Source organism: Eschscholzia californica, unplaced genomic scaffold, assembly GCF_041429995.1.
Source record: "Eschscholzia californica isolate CP2 unplaced genomic scaffold, dmEscCali1.0.p SCAF_4, whole genome shotgun sequence".
In the NCBI taxonomy this organism is placed as follows: domain Eukaryota; kingdom Viridiplantae; phylum Streptophyta; class Magnoliopsida; order Ranunculales; family Papaveraceae; genus Eschscholzia; species Eschscholzia californica.
In genome coordinates, this window is record NW_028238461.1 from 17415654 (window position 1) to 17436052 (window position 20399).

The 20399-nt window shown below is 36.4% G+C and overlaps 1 protein-coding gene and 1 long non-coding RNA gene across 2 annotated transcripts; both read left to right on the forward strand.

Moving 5' to 3' along the window:
- The first annotated feature begins 775 nt into the window (after positions 1-775).
- Positions 776-5612, forward strand: LOC147543305 (uncharacterized). Its single transcript, XR_015223514.1, has 4 exons — positions 776-849; positions 1077-1158; positions 3698-3742; positions 4038-5612. It is a non-coding gene; the product is annotated as an uncharacterized LOC147543305 (long non-coding RNA).
- A 2035-nt stretch (positions 5613-7647) lies between these two features.
- Positions 7648-8901, forward strand: LOC147543306 (uncharacterized). Its single transcript, XM_086637244.1, has one exon. It carries the CDS (start codon positions 7666-7668, stop codon positions 8752-8754), a length of 1089 nt encoding a protein of 362 aa, XP_086493370.1. The 5' UTR covers positions 7648-7665; the 3' UTR covers positions 8755-8901.
- Positions 8902-20399: the final 11498 nt, after the last annotated feature.

Consider the following 20399-nt stretch of genomic DNA (forward strand, 5'->3'; position numbering starts at 1 on the left):
AGAGCATCAGGGATGATCATATGTTGGTGGAATATCCTCGTAAGCATTCGATCTTGCAAGAGCAGCAGCTCCATCCTTAGTTTGTGAGAAATCATTTCAACAACACTCACATCAAGGAACCATTCTAACCGCACCCACATCAAAAATTTAATTAATGAATCAAAATTTCATAGGAATCAACAAGTTAAAGCTAGGGTTTTTGTGAAACTTTACTAAAAATTGAAAGATTTATGGAGGAAGATCTATAGAGATAGATCTACAACGAGAGAGAGATAAAAACAACGAGAGGGATGTATAACGAGAGAGAGAGAGAGAGAGAGAGAGAGAGAGAGAGAGAGAGAGAGAGAGAGAGAGAGAGAGAGAGAGAGAGAGAGAGAGAGAGTAGGAGAGAGAAAGATGTAGAGATCAAGCTTAGGGAGCAAAAAATAAGAAATCCAATTTTTTGTCGTCCACGGATCTTGTTGACTAAAATCTCTATGCCCCAGAAACTTTTCTTTATGCCCCAAAGTCGCGGATTATTCAAACGGAAACAAAAAAGTAAATATCATGTGTCAATTGTCATTATCAACAACAAAACCGTGGCGTTTTCAAAGACGTTAGGAATGTTTGGCAATACAGTCTTGATTAGTTGGCATTATTCTCTGTAATCTCTATGATTTAGTTTCCTAAATTGAAAAAGATATGTGGTGTGATTTAAGCGTGCGTATTGTGCTTTTCTCCATGTTGCCCTAATCCTACCTATATATTCTAATTTATAAAGCGATGAGTAGAGCAGTCGCCGACATCCCTCTCTCTCTCTCTCTCTCTCTCTCTCTCTTCGTCTCTCTTGGCAATGGAGATCCGGGATTGGTAAAATATGTGCTTTCTTAGTTATTTTAGTTTAATTTTTCATCTCATAGAATCTTATATCATAATCGTTGTTTCCTTCTCAAATTTGATGAAACTTGTAGAATCATAAAAAATCAAATTATTTTAAGAGATAAAAATTCATCCTTTTATCTCTTTTGCTTTTGGAAATTTATAATGTGATAGACATTAACTGTAAAATTAACTTTTCTTCATTGTTGAAATTTCAGGTTCGAAAGAATTTGTAGTTTCAAAAACTCCCACAATCGAATCAACGATTTACCATACAACAAAGTGATCATGAGCAACTGGGTGAGACATACTTTGTTATTATTATACTTGATTATCTTTATTCACCCTGCAATCAAGGCCTATGAAGCCTCAAAATATATCAGATAGTCTTAAAATTTGATTAGTTTCACGATTTTGGGTAGTTTTTGGACCATCACTAGTCATATAAATTAATGAATTTCACAATTATATACTCACATAAGAAATTGACCATCACTAGTCATATAAAGCTAAACATATTGATTTATTATTTGCCTCTTTGAATCATCTGATTGCTACTTTTTTCCAAATTGGAAATCATATTAATTCAAAATATCATACATAATAAATTGTGAGAACAAAGTAAAAGAACAAAGTTCATTGATTTATTATTTGCCTCTTAAATTGAAATGAAAAGTAGATATGAAAGTCTTATAACTACAGTTAACCATTGTTATACTAGTAGTGATCAAAACTATTGAAAAAGAAAAAAGGAATAAGGAATTAGTGAAAGAAAACGATAAGATAGAATTAATAAAAACAAATAAATTGCCATGGAACTTGAACATCTTAATAATTTGTTCAGCCTCAACGAACCGTAAAGAGTTTCTAAAATTCGTTTAGCACCAGAAAAATCATTATAACAAATATACTCAATACCCACAACAAATTGGAGTAGGGAAAGATACCTGACAAAAACCCAAAGGCTTGGTGGAAATATCCATAATCTATCCAGGACATTAGATACGCATGGTCTTAAGGAGACCAGATACAAGCTTTTCACAGTGGACTAGATAAGGTACAGGAATGGAAATGTGAAGTTCTTAAAATAGGTACTTCAACAACTGAAGTTCTGCAGTCAACGCGACTAAAGCACAAAACTCTATGTCGCGCAGGAACGGGAAATTGTGAAATTTGTCTCGGACTTCCAAGACAGAGGACGCAAACCAAGCATAGTAACAATACTCGGTGGTGGAACGACGGGTGCACCGTGCGAGGAAAGTTAACCCAATCAGAGTCCGTGAAACCCGTGAGAGTGAGAGAACGACATTACGATAGATGGAGACCATGTCTAGTTGTAAGCTTTAAATATCGTAGAACTCAGATCTGCAACACTCAAGTGGGGTGGACCATGGAATTTCTATTCACAAGTGATAAAATCACGATTTAAATGGAGGATAATTGTTATTTCTCTCCTCTGAAAACTTCATGAGAGTTACATACCTTTAAATGCAAAGTGCCTCATGAAGGGAAAGAAGTTGGACTAGACACTGACACATTGATACTAAAGATCGAGAATTAAAAGACCCTAAAGGTCTGACAAAATAACGGGAAAAAAACTAAAAGAACAACCGTCTTTGTCACCGGAAAACCACTGTCGTCGCCGGAGAACCGCCTCCGTCACCGGAAAACCGCCGCCATCACTGGAAAACCGCCTCCTTTACCCATACGTTTTAAACCGTAAAAATACATTAATACACCATGAATTTTAGGTTGATCAATGAAATCAAATTTCTCTGGTGGTGGATCTGTTCTTGAATGAATCAATGTTTCATCTACACAAAAAAGGTTGTTCTTGTCTCAGAGGATAACAATGGCGGAATCACATCGATCTTGTTGAATTTTAAAGACCGACATAAACTATTATCTTCTAACCTTTCTTTCTTCATCATTTGGGGATTTTTTCAAAAGATGAACTCCCTGTTTTCTACGATTTGGGGTTCCGATCTTTGTGAGTTTTGAAAAGAATTTGATGAAACGACGTTGACAAGTTAAGATTGACTTATTAATCAATGCAATGACGACTGACGAAGCATTTGTAAGATTCCTCAGAGGGGATCTCTTTCTACGACGATTTTGCGTTCTATGCTAGGTTTAGACGGGGTTTTCTTCATGATTTTTAGAAACCATTTTTGCGTTTCTTGGTGTTCTGTTTATTGGAACTAAAAAGAAAAGAATCCGGCGAAGGCAAGACCCTTCTCCGGATAAGCAACGAAGATCGGAAGATTTGTTCAAAGAACGGTTACAAGTTTTCTAGAGAGAGAGAGATGCAATACAGGCAGTAGAGTCCCAAACAATAACTTATAGTAACTGGTTAGTTTTTACCCTCTCTAAAACAAAATAATTTTGTCGCGGTCGACCTTTGCACTGCTTGTAGTTTATGTGTTGGCTCGTGCGTCTAAAACAAAAAAAAATTTTGTCGCCATCGACCTTTGCACATGATATCTAAAACAAAATATTATATTGGTATTTTTTTTCACGGAAAACAAAATACGAATATAACATATCAAATAGGTAGAAAACATATGGCAAATCCTAAATAGCTATCAGCAAGCTCAAATATGTCATGGAACTCAAATAACGATGGGCATCAATATGTAAGCTGATGATCTCACTCGAGCATATAACACTATGAACAATGTAACACTATGAACAATGATCTCACATAACTTATATTTAAAAATAAGCCAAGTTCAGTGCTAAAGTTTGAAATCAATCGAGCATATAACACTATGAACAATGTAAAGCTATGGACAAGCAGACTAAGGAATCTCACTCATGATTTATTCGATTAATGCAGGTTCTAAAGCTAACGACTCAGAAGTGGGAGATTGTGACTCCAGAGGTAAAGAATCATTCAATCATATAACTTCTCAAAAAAGAACCAATTTTTATTTGTTGAAAAGAAAAAAGAACTGCTTTTTTTTTTTGTTGAAGAGAAAAAAAAAAAGAACTACTTTATAGAAGAAACACAAAATAAAAGCAACAGAAGGCCAAAAATAGAAACTTGAAATTTTCCCTATCAACGAAGGTATATATGTTTGATCATTAAAAGAATCTTGTGAAATAGTTTTGATAGTTTAAGATGATAGACTGTATATTTACAATGGCATAATTCTCTCTTTGGTTTATCACTACAGTCCAGGTCATGCCATGGAAGACAAACCAATGATACACCAACTCCCTATGGAGCAATGGTGCATATTCTTGATATTTGTTTGTAAGGATTGGGAACTTTGCATCAAAGATCCTCATATGATAAAAACACACTTCGAACAATTGAAAGAGAGACCAGAATACCTAATCAGAGAAGCAAATAACTGCCAAATGCATATGAAGAAATGGTCTATACCTATTTTACCTGTTATGTTATCTCCCAGACAAAGAGGACACAAGTAACGTCGTTGAAGTTTTCAAACCGGTCGGACTATATAAATCCTACTTACTACTCGGTAATGGATTCTTGCAATGGCATTATCTTTATGGCCCAATTTGATGACCTAAACATAATGGCAATATGTAATCCAACAACCAAACAGCTTTACGCTCTCCCGAATCCCGGAACCATTGACCCCATCATTTGAATTATCTCTTGCATATGATTCAACCAACAAGAGATATGAAGTGTTAATTAGGCTTGCCTTCAATTTCTTGATATCTCATTACATGGATAGACTTGAGGTCTTGACCATAGGACAAGATAGGACTTGGAGAGTGAAAGAACTAGTCCCTCGTATTTCGAAACAAACCAAGCTTGTTAAGGATGGTGCTATAAACTGGTTGTTAAGGGGCCAAGTGATCAACGAACTTATGTACTGTTTATTGGGAAGATGAGTTAGAATGGTGTATTGATCACTTTGGTGGGCTCTCTATTGCTGCCTGTCGTTTGCGTTTAAATATTGTTTATGTCTATCATATTTGGAATGAGCGAAACAATAGGGTATTTAGAAGCGCTGTAATGTCGTCGGGGCTGATTATTCATACTATTTGTGATGAAGTGCGTATCAAGCTACATCACCAAACAGTTTGAAGAAACAGAGGAGAATCGGAGGACCATTGATCGCTGGAATCTAACTATGTCCCTTCAAAAGCCGATTTATACGTCTTGTAAATGGACTCGACCGATGACAGGGATATACATGATTAACACTGATGGTGCACTCAACGAGGTGGATGCGGGATATGGAGCTATTATTCGAGATTCGAAGGGGATTGTTGTTAGGACAACTACTGGGTGGGTTGATCGACAAACTATTTTTGTACATGAGCTGCAGGGTGTGGAGTTGGGATTGGAGTTAGCAATTAGTGCCGGGTTGCAGGAAGTTGAGTTTGGTCTTGATTCAATGAATATCAAGCTACTTCTTGCAAACCCACATCGGAAATTACCATGGAGGGCGAGGTGAATATGGAAGAGAATTCAGAGGTTTCGGAGTTCTCGGGTTTTTCACGTCTATAGAGAAGCTAATCAAGCTGTTGATTACTTGTCAAAGATGAAGCTCAGACCGGGTGTCACTCACCTAAACATTAGTCAACTGCCGGTGGAATTAGTCAACATTGTTAATGCAGATTCTAGAGGGACGGTGAGAATGAGGAAGGGGTGGGGCTAATGAAATGATGTACTTTTTTTTGCTGATTTTTTGCTGTTTTTTGACTTCTTAATTCTCTGTATTCGGTCCAGGCTTCTCCCGCTTATCATTATAAAAAAAACTTACTTATGTATTGTCAATCAACATAATCACTGAAGAGTACAAAACTCATGTCTTGCCTATATGCGTGAATGTGGGAGATCCTTATACTCCTTACTTGGTTGAATTAGATCGGAGTTTAGTCGTGTGTATGATGAACAAAGTTGAGATGCAAGTTTAGGCACTTCATACTGAACAACAACAACTCAATTTAGGTAAGAAAATATAAGTTTGAAATGCCCAACTGGGTAAAAAATGGTTCAGTTCCAATGATGAAACATTCTACAAGTGGAAGGGATAATGAAAGGCCGGCGTTGGGGAATAAAGAAAAATCTCTAGAGAATAAAGACTTAATCAACCATTATTGAATTAGAGTACTTATTTATTTTTTAGTCCAAAAATTAACTAACTTGTCTCCTGTCCCCTAATCTTCATCTTCCTCAAATCTTATCCGACCACAAATTCCAACCACCAACAATTCTGACCACCAACAATTCCGACCACTAATGCTAAATCGTGGCCAATTTTAGGACAATAGTTTTGGCTTTAATCTTTCTATATAGAAGACCTAATGGCTCTCATTTCTCACAGATGTTCGGGGCTAGAGAGCCTTGACTGGTTATTTTCTAGAGAGAAGATGTTACTAGCGGGTCACAATTTGTCTTGTTCCTACAACCCCACCTCTTTTAATTAGGCCGCGGCTTTGGGGAATATAAAAAATTCTCCGGAGAATAAAGACTTTTCTTAAAACTAGTCAAATAAGATTGACTTTTATGTTTCTTTTTATTGCTAAGGGGCTTCTAATTTTAGAAGATGCTATAAAAAAAAACTCCTCCATCTCATCACCTCTCTCAAGCACCTCATCTTCACGCCATCTCATCATCTTCTCCGGCAAACAAACATTAAAAAAAAAAAATTCTCTCTCCTTCCTCTCTCTCTCTCTAAAACAGATCTAGAGAGAGGTGTTCATCACGAACAGACCTAGGTCTGTTCGTGTAGATCAGGAACAGACCTGGTCTGGTCGTGAAGAACACGAACAGACCTGGTCTGTTCGTCATGAACACGAACAGACCTAGGTCAGTTCGTGATGAACACCTCTCTCTCTCTCTCTAGATATGTTCTAGAGAGAGAGAGAGGAAAGGAAAAAAAATTTGGAGAGAGAGAGGAGAGAAAAAAAATGTTAATTTTAAAAAAAATTTATGTTGAAGGTCGCCGGCCGGCGACCTTCGATGAGGTGGTGAGAAGTTGAAGTGGCAGAGAGAACAGATGTGATGGAGGAGAACTTTCAAAAAAAATGTATTATGTATTCCCCATAAAAATTTATTTCCCGAGAACTTTCAAAAAAATCTGGATTCCTTCGAGAATTTATTCCCTAGAGAATTTTCTTTAATCCCCAAAGCCTTTAATTATAGAAAACCTAACAAGGTACTTCCTTTTCTTCTATAAAGGTTCCCTCTCAGACCTAATCTGTTCCTTCATTTCTATTGACCCAATATTTGATGTTAACAACATCCCCCGTACACGCCGACTTCGTAAGAGCAAGTCCAATCCCAGCCTGTCTTAGACCGAAAAAACCACTTTTTCACCTAAAATTATTGGCCTCAGCTCAGCCTCTAAAATTCAGCTCCAGCCCCAGCCTCTCTTGAGGCCGAAAATTTGAATTTGAAATTTGAATTTCCCTCTTTTCTACCATATTAAATATTATTAACTATCCAACCACCATATTAAATATCTCATATTTCTCTATAAATACATCTCCCTTTCTCTACAAACTCATCAAACTTCATCTTCTTCTTTCTCTACAAACTTCATCTTCTTCTTTCTCATCAAACTTCATCTTCTTCTTTCTCTACCATGGATCCTATGAATATTATGAATCCCATAAATCCTTTGAATCCCATGAATTCCAATTTTACTTTATTAATGTTGATGTTTGAAGAAGATGAATGGGTTCGACAAAGAGATGACGATGATCGTAGAAGAAATGGAAAATAACACTACACGAAAACGTTCTCGTCATGTTGGTTCTGTTATTGGTTGCCAAACTATAGATCGTAATAGACAACTCGGTCATGAAAACATCATGAGAGACTATTTCAATGAAACTCGAACTTATGATGACACATTGTTTCGCAAACGCTACAGGATGAATCGTCCTTTATTTTTGCGTATTCTCAATGCTGTTGGGGGGTACAACCCCAGATTTACTGAAAGAGTTGATGCATTTGGGCAAAAGGGATGCTCACCTCATCAAAAAATAACAGCTGTAATGAGGATGCTTGCATATGGATGTGCGGCCGACTCACAAGACGAATATTGTCGGATTGGTAAGTCTACTGTCATTGAATCTTTAAGAGAATTTCTAATCGGAGTCATCCATGTGTTCGGCCCTAGATACTTGAGAGATCCGAATGAGTTAGATATATTTAGACTCCTAGCACTTGGTGAATCGCAAGGATTTCCTGGAATGCTAGGTAGTATTGATTGTATGCATTGGGAATGGAGTAAATGTCCCGCCTCATGGCACGGATCCTACACTGGCCATGTCAAAGCCCCAACTATCATCCTAGAAGCAGTTGCATCGTCAGACCTCCATATATGGCATGCATTTTTTGGGATGCCCGGATCCTGCAATGACATTAATGTTCTTGAACGTTCACCGGTTTTTAATCAACTGTTAAGCAATGAGAGTCCCCCAGTTAATTATGTAGTTAATGGCACACAATATAATATGGGTTATTATCTTGCTGATGGGATATACCCTCCATGGGGTACTTTAGTTAAAACTATTGCTAATCCACATGGTCCAAAAGAAGCATATTATGCCAAAAGACAAGAGTCGGTTCGAAAAGACGTTGAACGAGCTTTTGGTGTACTGCAAGCTCGTTGGGGAATTATTCGGAGACCGTCACGTTGGTGGGACGTAAAGACCATGAGTGACATTATGAAGGCATGTATCATAATGCATAAGATGATTGTTGAAGACGAAGGTCCAAATGCTACAACCAATATTGAGGGATGTGAAATGGGTCCGATAGAGCGTGGAGAAGACTTATCGGACGAAGTGCTTGAACGTGTAGGTCGAATTAGAAGCCAAGATACTCATTCTCGGTTGAAGGCAGATCTTATCGAACACTTATGGAATACGAGATCAAACGATGACAATGAATAACTTTTGGTCGTTGGATTATTAGTAATGTGTTTTCTATCGTCGGATTATTAGTTTTGTGTTTTGGATCGTCGGATTATTAATGCAAAAGTCGGTTTGTATTAATATAATTTCATTATTAAAAGTTGTTTTGATTTTTGTTATTTTTTAGCTTTTTTTAAATTTTATTTTAATTATTTAATGTTTTTAGTTTTTTTTTTTTTTTAAAAAAAAAGGTAGATCTGGCCGTTGGATAAACCAACGGCCAGATCTGTCCCCAATGTGACCGTTGGGGTCCCCAACGGTCACATGGGGACCCTCTTCAGTCGCCCCTAATGTTAGGGGCGACTGAAGATCGAGCCCCAGCCTCCGCTCCAAGCGGCTGGGCTTGGAGCGGGTGGCTGAGGCCATAAATTTGAATTTATGGCCTCAGCCGGCTGGGGCTGGACATGCTCTAAGCAGTTTGAACTATTGCCCCTTAAGCGGACCGTCAGTGGTAAACTCGTGAGCTTGTTGTTAATGGCAATATTTTGGGTTGTAACAACATAAGAGTTTTTTTCCGTGCTCTTTTCCCTGGCGATTATCTTCGGCAAGAGATTCCCAACCCTGACTTTTGTATTTTGTTTTAATTTTTAACATTTCTTCATTTTACCAAAAGAAACTCTCAAATTAGTGAATTGAACAGATAAAGATTTTCAAAATGCAGATTAGGCATCAAAAAGGGGATTAAGCAACAAATTTATATTAAGATTATATAAAGAAGAAAAATGATGAAAGTAAGATATTCCATAAAATAAAAAGAATAATTAATTCATGGACCATCTTTGATATCCTGAGTATAGATATAATCAGTATGATCCAATATAATAGAATTCCTCATCATCAAACATTCATCTCTCTTCACTGATTTTTTTGAGCTTTGGCATTCATCTTTGATATCACTACTATTACTTCCCTTTTGTTCTTCCTAAAATCAACCGCCATTTAAGCAAATCAGATAAAGATAATTAAGAACTGAAATTTTTTCTTGATCAATAAAATAGAGAAAGAAGAGGCAGAGGGAAAGTAATTGAGCATACCATTGATGGTGAAACATTAGGAGTATAGGGAGGTGGTGGTTGTGGGTCAGATTCCGGCGGGATTAATGTGATGGGTCTGGTGGATGTTGTTTTAGTTTGAAGAAAAGCTAGGGTGAAGAAAAAGACTATGAAGCAGAAGATCTTCATCTCATCTACTATTCTGTTTTTAGTACAAAGTAACTACAGTAATAGTTTTGAAAAGGATGAGAGCTAAGGGTCCATATAGAAACTATGTAGATAGATGTATATTTGAAAGGGAGGTGTGCAAAGGGTCCATATATAAACTGTTGTTCTCTGGTTATTACTCGATAAGTCGATTTCTCTCTGTCTTGGCTTAATTTAGACAGAGTTTCCTTTCTCTAACTTATAGAGAGATAAATTAATAAGGAATAATGATTAATCAATATTCCTTCTTTCGGACTAACCGAGATAGGTGTTAATGTAGTCGAGGCAAGAATAAATTCTCTTTCCTTAAGACATTTTACACCCCCGTAACAGTACCAAACGTTAGGGTGAATGCCTTCGGGATACAACGACTAACCTTTCAGAATTTTAAGATGGTACTTCTATATTCTGAAAGCGGACGAACCTTTGTCAGTATTATGAGCTCTTGGACTAATGCGGATGATCTTCTAGATGCTTCTGAAATTCAAATTTCACTCGAGACTTCTTTCTTCCTTTTCCAGATATTCTAGTCTAACCAGAACCTCTAGAAAATACTTCTTTAATTAGATATTCTAGGCTAACCAGAACCTCTAATTGTTAGAAGGGAAGAGAAGAAGAGAATGAATTGAATTGATTGAAAAATGAAGTGGGTTTGGTTGGTTTATATAGGAGTTGAATGGGTGCATAGTGTCTGTTGGGTTAAAAGATGTATCCATTCGAAAGGAGGGACTAAACAGAAAGAATAACTGAATATTGGAGTCGGTTGGACCCTGGGACGTCGGATCTGGCTAGAAAACTCGGGTGGAACGCCCACCGTTAGATCAGTCCCGAAATGTGCCCACAGATTTGGATGCGCGTGGTATTCGCTCAAACGACCCCTGATCTAACTTGTCCCGTTTGACGTTTCAGACCCTGACTTAACCGTTTTTTCACCCAAACTTCAAACTCGAATTTCTCATTCATCCGGAATCGGATTCGAGTAATTCTTTGCTCTAAATTTAAGAGCTCGACGAGACGAACGCAATGGCGCGTTCGGTTTCTGAGTTTGACGAGTCGGGTCGAGCCAAAATTGGCTCCGATTCCAACATAAACTATGTAGATAGGCCTAAGGATCCTCTGCCAAACAAAAATGAGGAGAACAAAGTCTAAAAATCAAGTTTGGAGAGTGCCCAAAAGTTTAGTGGCCAAAAATCACACTTTTGTGTAAACCAAAGTTGTCCATTTTAGTACATAAATCTGATTTAAGGTAACATATATTCTGTTGTGTGCAGTATATTTTTACACCGTGTACAATCTAACTACGGATTTTGCTTGTTAGAACACTTCGATTGTGCACAAAAATGGATGCACATTGTATGAAAGTTGAAACACAACATCTGAAAGAGGAAACACAATACATAAGCAAATGTACAATGCATAAAAGAGAATGTTTTGTGCATCTTCAAATGTGGATAGGTCATCTCATCGAAAAAAAAATGTGGATAGGTCATCTTGTATCATGTGTCTGACCCAAACACATGTGTGCTTCACATAAACCCATGAACTCATGTGCATATGACACGTTTTAAGCTTTAGTCCCTAACCTAACTTTTTGGGTTACTTTCAAATTTATACAGACGTGGACTTGAAGTTTTGGATTTCCTATATGAAAAGCATGAAATATAACTTTACCTAATATAGTATTATTTTGTTCTCGGAGCTAGATATGAACTCGAATCAAATTCAAAATGAGCCTTATTTTAGAACGTGTTTTTGTTTTATGGATCGTAATCAGTGACTCGCCCGAGTGACTGATTTAATTTGGTTTTGGATCCATATTGGATAATATGATTCAAATATAGGCGAGTAAAAGATAAATTGACAATGCTTCTGTCTAGATTTGATATTACAGTATCGTATTTTTAAATGAGTCAGATATAAATAGGTAAAAAGAAACATATGGATTAGACTAAGACACGTTTGAGACATAGAGTTGAAATAGAAACACAATCTAAGATTCTATGAGAGTGATGAAATCATTAAGAGAAAGATAGAGGAAGAAGGCAAGGGGCCAGCTGGGACATAAATGTTTGAGTTTATAGAGAATGGGACTGTACTGGTGTCTCTTCCATTAGAGTGTGATAACTTGTGAGTTGTGACCTTTAAAAAAAGTCAAATGAGGTTCCCCATTTATGCATTTAATTTTCCTTACTAGATTTTTTTATCTCCCTCGGGAAGATCTCCATGCATTTTGACTTGAGTGTTAACAGATTTCCTAATTTTCAGTTCTTTAGAGCATTTCCAGTGAGACACTCACAGCACCTCCAATGCAACACTCAATCTTAAAAACTCTGAGTGCCATATAGAATTTTTAGAGTTTTTGTTTGAAACTCTCTCCAATGCAACACTCTATTTGGATCTCTAAGATGACGTGTCGAGAGTGAAATAGAGATATCTCAAGAAGACACTCTAGAAATAGAGTGTCTTCTTGAGATATCTCTTTGTCCAACTCATCAATATTTGAATTTCAACCAATAGAAATCGAGTCTTCTATATTTTCTAAATAACTCTTATTTATTTACAAAAATAACTACGACACATAAGTAAATAAGATAAGTTCATAGTTTTGCATTGGAGACACAAAAGAATTGAAGATCTTTATTTCTGCCACATAGGAGTGAGAATCTCAACCGAAAGTTGGCAGATAGAACAAATATTAATATATGTGATTCAGGGAGAATGGGAATCACAAGCCCACCTCCCCTCTGGGTTTGCTATTACCCGTTTTTGAGGGAATCACATTCTCGGACCCACAACATTCCCACAAGCCAAACAATGATCTGGAATGTGATTCCCGGGAATCACATTCCATTCCCACGCCATTCCCGCGCGCCAAGAATCACATTCCATTCCCACGCCATTCCCGCGCGCCAAACATAGCCTTATAGTACCACGTGAGATTTTTAGAGATTTTGTTAAAAAACCTTCTCCAATGGGGCACTCTATCTGACACTTGACAACTAGAGTTTAGAGTTTTTGCTAGAGTGTTTCATTGGAGATGCTCTTATATCCAGCCTTGGTCAACACTTTAAGGTGTTATGCTGAATTGTTAACCCCAAGCCCGTTCATTCAATTCTTCATTCTTTTTCTCGAATGAGTGTTGTGACTATTTACCTTAAAGGTAAATATTTAATTTACTGGTCCTAAAAGTGAGCTCAAATAGTAAAATAGATCAATTTCTAACCCAAAATTTTTTTAAATCTAAATCAGGTAGTCTAGACTAAGAAACAATTTTTAGGTTGGAATGTGAACCTCGAAAAATATTTTTCTTTTAAAATGCCTATTCTAACCTTCTATATATTCCCATAATCTCCTTAGAAACCTTTATTCGTCTTTGATTTCTTCATAGATTTATCCTTTGAATTGATGAACCAATATTGATTTTGAAATTGGGCATACAACTAGCGAAAATCAAATCCTCAACTTCGTCTTCTATGCTATTAGGGTTCCATAAGTTTGGATCTGGTTTTTAGGGTTCATTTCATAGCTTCGAATATAGTTTTAAGACTTCGTTTCATAGCTTTAGATATGATTTTAGGGTTTCCTTTGGAGATTTCAATTATTCTATAAAAGAAGAAAAAAAAAGGAAAAAAAATTGAAGAAGAAGAAGTATTAGATCAACCAAGGGCGGAGCCAGGAATCAAACCTAGGCCTGGCTAGCTAAAAATTATGGATGCGGTCAAATGGCCTATTGACAGGATGGTTATTTCTGCTAGTTGTTGACGATTTTTTGAGCCAAAATGTTAAAACGCAATAAGAATTAGATAAGTTTAACATGTAATTGAATTAATGAACTTTTAGTAGATTAAATTTTATATCGATATATTCATAGATGTTCATGTTAGCGACCATAACAAAATACACGAACTTTTTTTCTTATATAACATAGTTATTTCTTCAGTAATTATTGTAGTTTTTATTTCACTTGTTCTTTAAAGAAATAGATGATAAAGAGAAAGAAAAGGAAAGAGAATAAAAGAGATCAGAACTAATCCTCACTCTAAATGATCATTATCTCTTCTTCACTTTCTGACTCTTTGCCCATCTCTCTCTCTCTCTCTCTCTCTCTCCAAAACCATGGTTAACATTGCAACAAAAAACAAAATCGTGAATAAGAGGTATAGTGAATAAAAGGACGAGACCAAGAAGCAAGCACATAATATGGTATTAACAAGACCTAACCCTAATAATCCAACGGTTTCAATTTAACTCTAGATCTATGGGTTTAGGTTGGTAGGTTGGGTGTAAAGGAGGATCACAAAAATAAATAAAAAAACGAAAAATAGTGGAGGAGGAGACTCGAACTCCCAACCTCATGTGCGTATGTGCAAACCTAAGACCATCTGAGCTGCCTAATAACTAAGGAACTTCTTAGCCAATTTTATCAAATATAGATACTATCCCTGGCTGTCTGATGAAAACCTTAGCCATTTTTATCAAAATATGGAGACTATCCCTGGCTGCAGCCAGGGATAGTCTCCATATAGCTCCGCCCTTGAGATCAACCCAAGATATCATTGACATCAATCAAGAAACTAATTGAGTATGGTAGATATTTAATTGATATCATACCAAATAATATAGTATATGTAAGAATATTGTTGTTTGCTTTGTAGCTCAATTTCCTTGTATAGGCCATTGATCTTTTGTATTCCTTCTTTATGTAATAACTGTAATCATCTATAAATTAAAGGAATTTTATTGAGTCTCACACAGAGAAGAGAACTCAAAATATACATCTTATATGGTATCAGAGCTTTGGTAGTTCTTAGAAATTGTTGAGAAATGTCTTCTTTGTCATCCGTTTCTATGAGATCCGCCATTACTGTTAAGTTGAATCCCACTAATTACATCTTATGGCACTTACACTTTGTTGCATTTTGGCGTGGTAATGATTTATTCGGATACATCGATGGTAGTCTTCCATATTCGTCTCGTATGTTGATATATCTGCTTCGGATTCTACTCCTACTATTAATCCTGAATTTGCTAAATGGAAACGTTAGGATTGATCCTATGTTGTGTTTATTCATCTGTCTGTGAAAGTGTTCATGCTCAAATTATTGGCTCTACAACTTCTCGCGAAGCATGGTGTCATCTTGAACAAACATTTGCATCTCCATCTCAAGCTCGTCTTATGCATCTTCAATTACAGTTACACAAAACCAAGAAAGGGTCTTCATCTATTTTAGATTACCTTACCACTATGAAAAATATCACTGATCAACTTGTTGTTGCTTCCCGACCTGTTTCTAACCACGAATTAATCCTTCATGTTCTTGGAGGTCTTGGACCAGAATATAGTTCATTTGTGACATCTATTACTACAAGGACTTCTCCAATCACATTTACTGATTTACAAGGCTTTCTCCTTATCCAGGAACTTTGTATTGCTGGAGAAATTATGACTGCTGATGTACCTCCTCAGATTCATATTGCAGGAAAACAAAGTAATAGGTCTTCCAAACAGTTTTCTAATCAACCCCAACAACAACACTTTAGTCGTGGTCGCGGACAAAGGAGTCATGGTCATTACAAGAATTATAGTTGAAGAGGCCAACATTATCAAGGTAATTCTCAATCTCACTCCTATTCTTTCTCATGGAAACCAGGGTTCTTCTAGTTTTCAGGTGCCTTGCCAAATATGTAGGAGAAATGGACATAGTGCCAAACGATGTAATAACCGTTATGACAATGAGCCTCAAGAATATGTTAATCACTCACAGACTTTCAGTGCTCAACCATATGCTCATGTTACATCGCTTTTGACTCGTAACGAAGAAGACTCCATTCAATCTTGGAGCTCTGACTCTGGGGCTTCTCATCATGTAACACCTGATCTTCGAAATCTTACAACTCATTTGGATTATAATGGTGCAGACGTTGTTAAAGTCGAAAATAGATTAGGTTTTCCAATCACTCACATTGGTACATCTATTTTAAGTTCTTCTGGCCATAATTTTAAATTGCATAAAGTTCTACGGGTTCCTCACATCAGAAAGAATTTGTCGAGACAATAATGTTTACTTTGTCTTTTTTGATGATGTCTTCTATATAAAGGATCGTCCGTCGGGAAAGTTCTACTACAAGGAGAGAGTGAAGATGGTTTATATCATCTCCCCTTCGCTAGAAGTATGAATAAAAGAGGGGAGATTTTCGTAGGAGTAGGTGAACATTGTTCGGTAAAAATGTAGCACAATCGTCGTGGCCATCTGGCTGAACAGCTCACGCTGTTTGTTCTACACAAAAATAAGTTGCCAGTCGGCTCATAAAAACAATGGGAATATGTGGCTCATGTAAGCTAGGTAAAAGTAATCGACTTCCGTTGGCTCAGACACGCTCTGTTTCAAGTGCACCATTGGACTTAATTCTTACTGATGTCTGGGGACCGACTCCATTCGCTTATGTCGATAGACATCGGTATTTTATTTTGTTCGTGGATGATTTTTCTAAATATTGTTGGCTTTATCCGTTGACATATGAAGTCTGAAGCATTTAGTATTTTTAATAAATTTAAGTTGTTGGTTGAGAATTTATTTAGTACTAAAATTAAGTCGGTGCAATCTGATTGGGGTTCCGAATTTCAAAAATTAAATGTATTTTTTCAGGACATGGTATTCTACGTCGTATTGCTTGCCCCCATACTCATGAGCAAAATGGGGTTGCTAAACGACGCCATTGCCATGTGGTTGAAACACGCCTTACCATGTTGGCACAAGGAAACGTTCCAAAACACTATTGGCATCATGCAAGTGCGGTATACTTAATTAATCGTCTTCATTCCAAAGTATTATAAAGACGTACACTATTGGAACTCTTGTGTAAGACAAAACCAGATTACAAATTTTTGAAGGTTTTTGGTTGGGAATGTTATCCGTACACTAGACCGTATAACCGTCATAAGATGGATTACCGTTCAGTACGTTGTGTATTTTTTTGTTATTCTCTTCACCACCACGGCTATCGATGTCTTGATCTCTCAAGTAAACGAATTTATATTGCTCGACATGTTATTTTTAATGAATGTGTTTTCCCTTTCGCAAATGAGAAATATAGTACTTCTTCATCTACTAAGTCACGAGTAGTTCTTCCATCAATACATGCTCCAATTGTGCCTAATACCCCTACTGAAGTTGAATCTACAGTACCTCCATTTGATGTAAGGTTAGATACAACATCTCCACCATTACTAATTGGTGAGAGTCCCTTGCCAAGGTCAAAGTTGGCTTAAGATCCCTTACCAAATCAAATTTCTACAGGTCTTTACGAACTAATGATAATGTTCCACAAAGTACTACACCATCTGTTCTAATTGAAAATACAAGAGTCTCTGTTCATCCCATGCAGACTCGTGCCAAGGATGGCATTTTCAAAAGACGGGTTTTCATTGTTCGAAGTATCTATTAGTTTATTCCACTATCTTCAATCATGAAGAAGAAGAAATGCCGACTTGTGCATCTTAAGCGGTTAAGGTACCTTATTGGCGGTATGATTACAATTGAATTGAATGCATTGCTACAACAAGATTCTTGAGTTTTGGTTCCACAACAGAAAAATATGAATGTATTAGGTTCAAAATGGGGTTTCTCGATTAAACGACATGTTGATGGCACCATTGCAAGGTATAAAGCTCGCCTAGTGGCGAAAGGGTTCAACCAGCAGTTCAGAGTGGATTATAGTTAAACATCCAATCCAGTTGTCAAATTTATAACAGTTCGTGCTGTTAATTTTTTAGCGGTTTCTCAAAATTGGTGTATGCGGCAAATTGATGTTAATAATGCTTTTCTAAATAGTGTTTTGGAAGATGAGGTATATATGTCTCAACCTTCGGGTTTCGTTGATTCCTCCCATCCCGATTATGTATGCGAACTTGTGAAGTCCATATATGGTTTAAAATAGTCTCTAAGCGCTTGGTATACTCGATTGAGCACATATTTATTATCTATTTGCTTTGAAAGTTCCAAAACTGATGTTTCGTTGTTTATCTTAAAACAAGGGACTAATCTTCTTTGCCTATTAATTTATGTTGACGATATATTAATTATTGGAAATAACACCTCAACTATTCAACGACTCGTGCAACAAATTAGTGAAGAGTTTGCTTTCAAGGATCTTGGGGATCTTCATTGTTTTTTGGGTATAGAAATTACTCGCAATCAGTCCTGTATTATTCTTTCTCAACAAAAGTACGTTGTAGAACTTTTGAAAAGAGTAATGATGGACGATTCTAAACCTATCTCCTCACCAATTTCAGCCTTACATAAACTCTCTTCTAAATATGGGGACGTTTTATCTGACGCCACTCAATATCCAAGTGTGGCAGGGGCCCTACAATATCTAACCATAACACGCCCCGACATTTTTTATGCAGTGAATAAAGCATGTCAATTTAAATAAAAACCTTATAAGAAGAATCGCAGAAAAAAGAAGAATCAGAGAAAAAGAAGAATCACAAAAATGAAAAGAAGAAGCAATAGAAGATCGAAGATGAAGGAGATTCTAAGATGGAGAAGCTCTCAAGAAGAAGAGAAGAACAACAAACTAAATTTCGAGGTTTCTTGAGAGATGAAGTAGACTTTAATAGATAAGGATATCTCCAGAATGAAAAGAAAATAGCTTGATTGCTAACTAATGATATATTTAGCCCATGAATGACACCATCTTAGTGACAAGTCAAATATCTACTACCCTCACTAATAGTAACCATCTTAATAGTTCCAACTTAAAAAAAAAAGATACAAGCTATGTATCTACTACATTTTTTTTAACACAAACGTAACATCTATTCATTAGATATAGGATTCATTACATTGATCCCATGTTGAGATGTAGAGCATATACAAGTACAATATAAGTATGCAAAGCCATGCTTCCTGGTGTTTATATCTACTACTTTGAGTGATATAAAAAGACAGTCATATTAATCTAATTTAACAATGAGGAGTAAATCCTAACTAATACTTTAGTAAAGTTACTGATAAACAAAAACCCCTCTATGACTTTAGTGAATAGCTCCTCTGATTCTTTACCCCTCCTTCACTTAGTCAGGACTTTCCCCTAATTACTTTCTCACATCTCTTTCACTAATCACATAATCTCTCTAATTTTATGATGCAGTTTGATTCCTTTTTCCATCATAAATCATATTCTTTTTCACAATATATGTTTTTAGGCACAAAGCATTCATAAACCCTAATTTTTTTTCAACTAATATATTAAACTTAATGAATTACTAGAAATATTAAAATCCTTTATGTAAGAGCAAAATAGGGAAATATTGATTTTCCATAACAATGTGAAGTCATATAAAAACAATGGGTTATTTCCAGATTGCCTCCTAAAGTATGATCGGTTTCTCGCGTGGCCCCTTAAAGTAGGAGAAAGACCGAGATAATCTCCTTTTGTGTTTTTCCATACATTGACTCATCAGTCAAACTTGCACATTCCAAAATTCAAAATTCTCCTGTTTTTCTTCTTTATTTTTGTTTTCATCATTCATGTTTCTCTTTATATTTAGACCTTTATCTTCATATTTTCATATTCATTATTTGTCTTCTCTATTAAAGACGATTAAAGATCTTACAAATATTAAAACCGCGGCTAAAGAAAAGCATTTAAATGCATAAGAATTGATTGATTATTCAATGTCGCTGCTTTGAGACATAAAGAAAAGTCTCTGCCACATAAACTTTGGTCAACAATATTTGACCCAAGGGGCATATTTAATTTAGATCCGAAAATTAGATTTTTTACATTTTCCCCCTCCCTCCTTCTCTTTCTCTCCTACTGCTCCCTCTTTCTCACACTTGAAAGTCTACCATACAAGTAATACTTGTGTACAAGTGAAGCCTCGAAACTCTAACACACAACAACAACAAAAAATAGAAAATCAAACCTCATTTCAACTCGATCTAAAGACTAATGAAAACCCTGAAAACCCTAAAACCACTAAAGAATCGAACCCACTTGAGAGCATCAGGAATGATCATACGGTGGTGGAATACCCTCGTAAGCATTCGATCTTGCAAGAGCAGCAGCTCCATCCTTGGTTTTATGAGAAATCATTCCAACAAAACCCACATCACTAACCATTCTAACGGAACCCACACCAAAAATTAAATTAATGAATCAAAATTCCATAGAAATCAACACGTTAAAGCTAGGGTTCTTGTGATACTTTACTAAAAATTGAAAGATTTATGGAGGAAGATCCGTAGAGATAGATCTACAATGAGAGAGAGATAGAGACAACGAGAGGGATGTACAACGAGAGAGAGAGAGATAGAGAGAGAGAGAGAGAGAGAGAGAGAGTAGGAGAGAGAAAGATGTAGAGATCAAGATTAGGGGGCAAAAAATAAGAAATCCAATTTTTTGTCGTCCACTAAA

Coding starts and splice junctions, on each gene's coding strand:
- LOC147543306 (XM_086637244.1), top strand. CDS start 7,666: ATGAGAGACTATTTCAATGAAACTCGAACTTATGATGACACATTGTTT.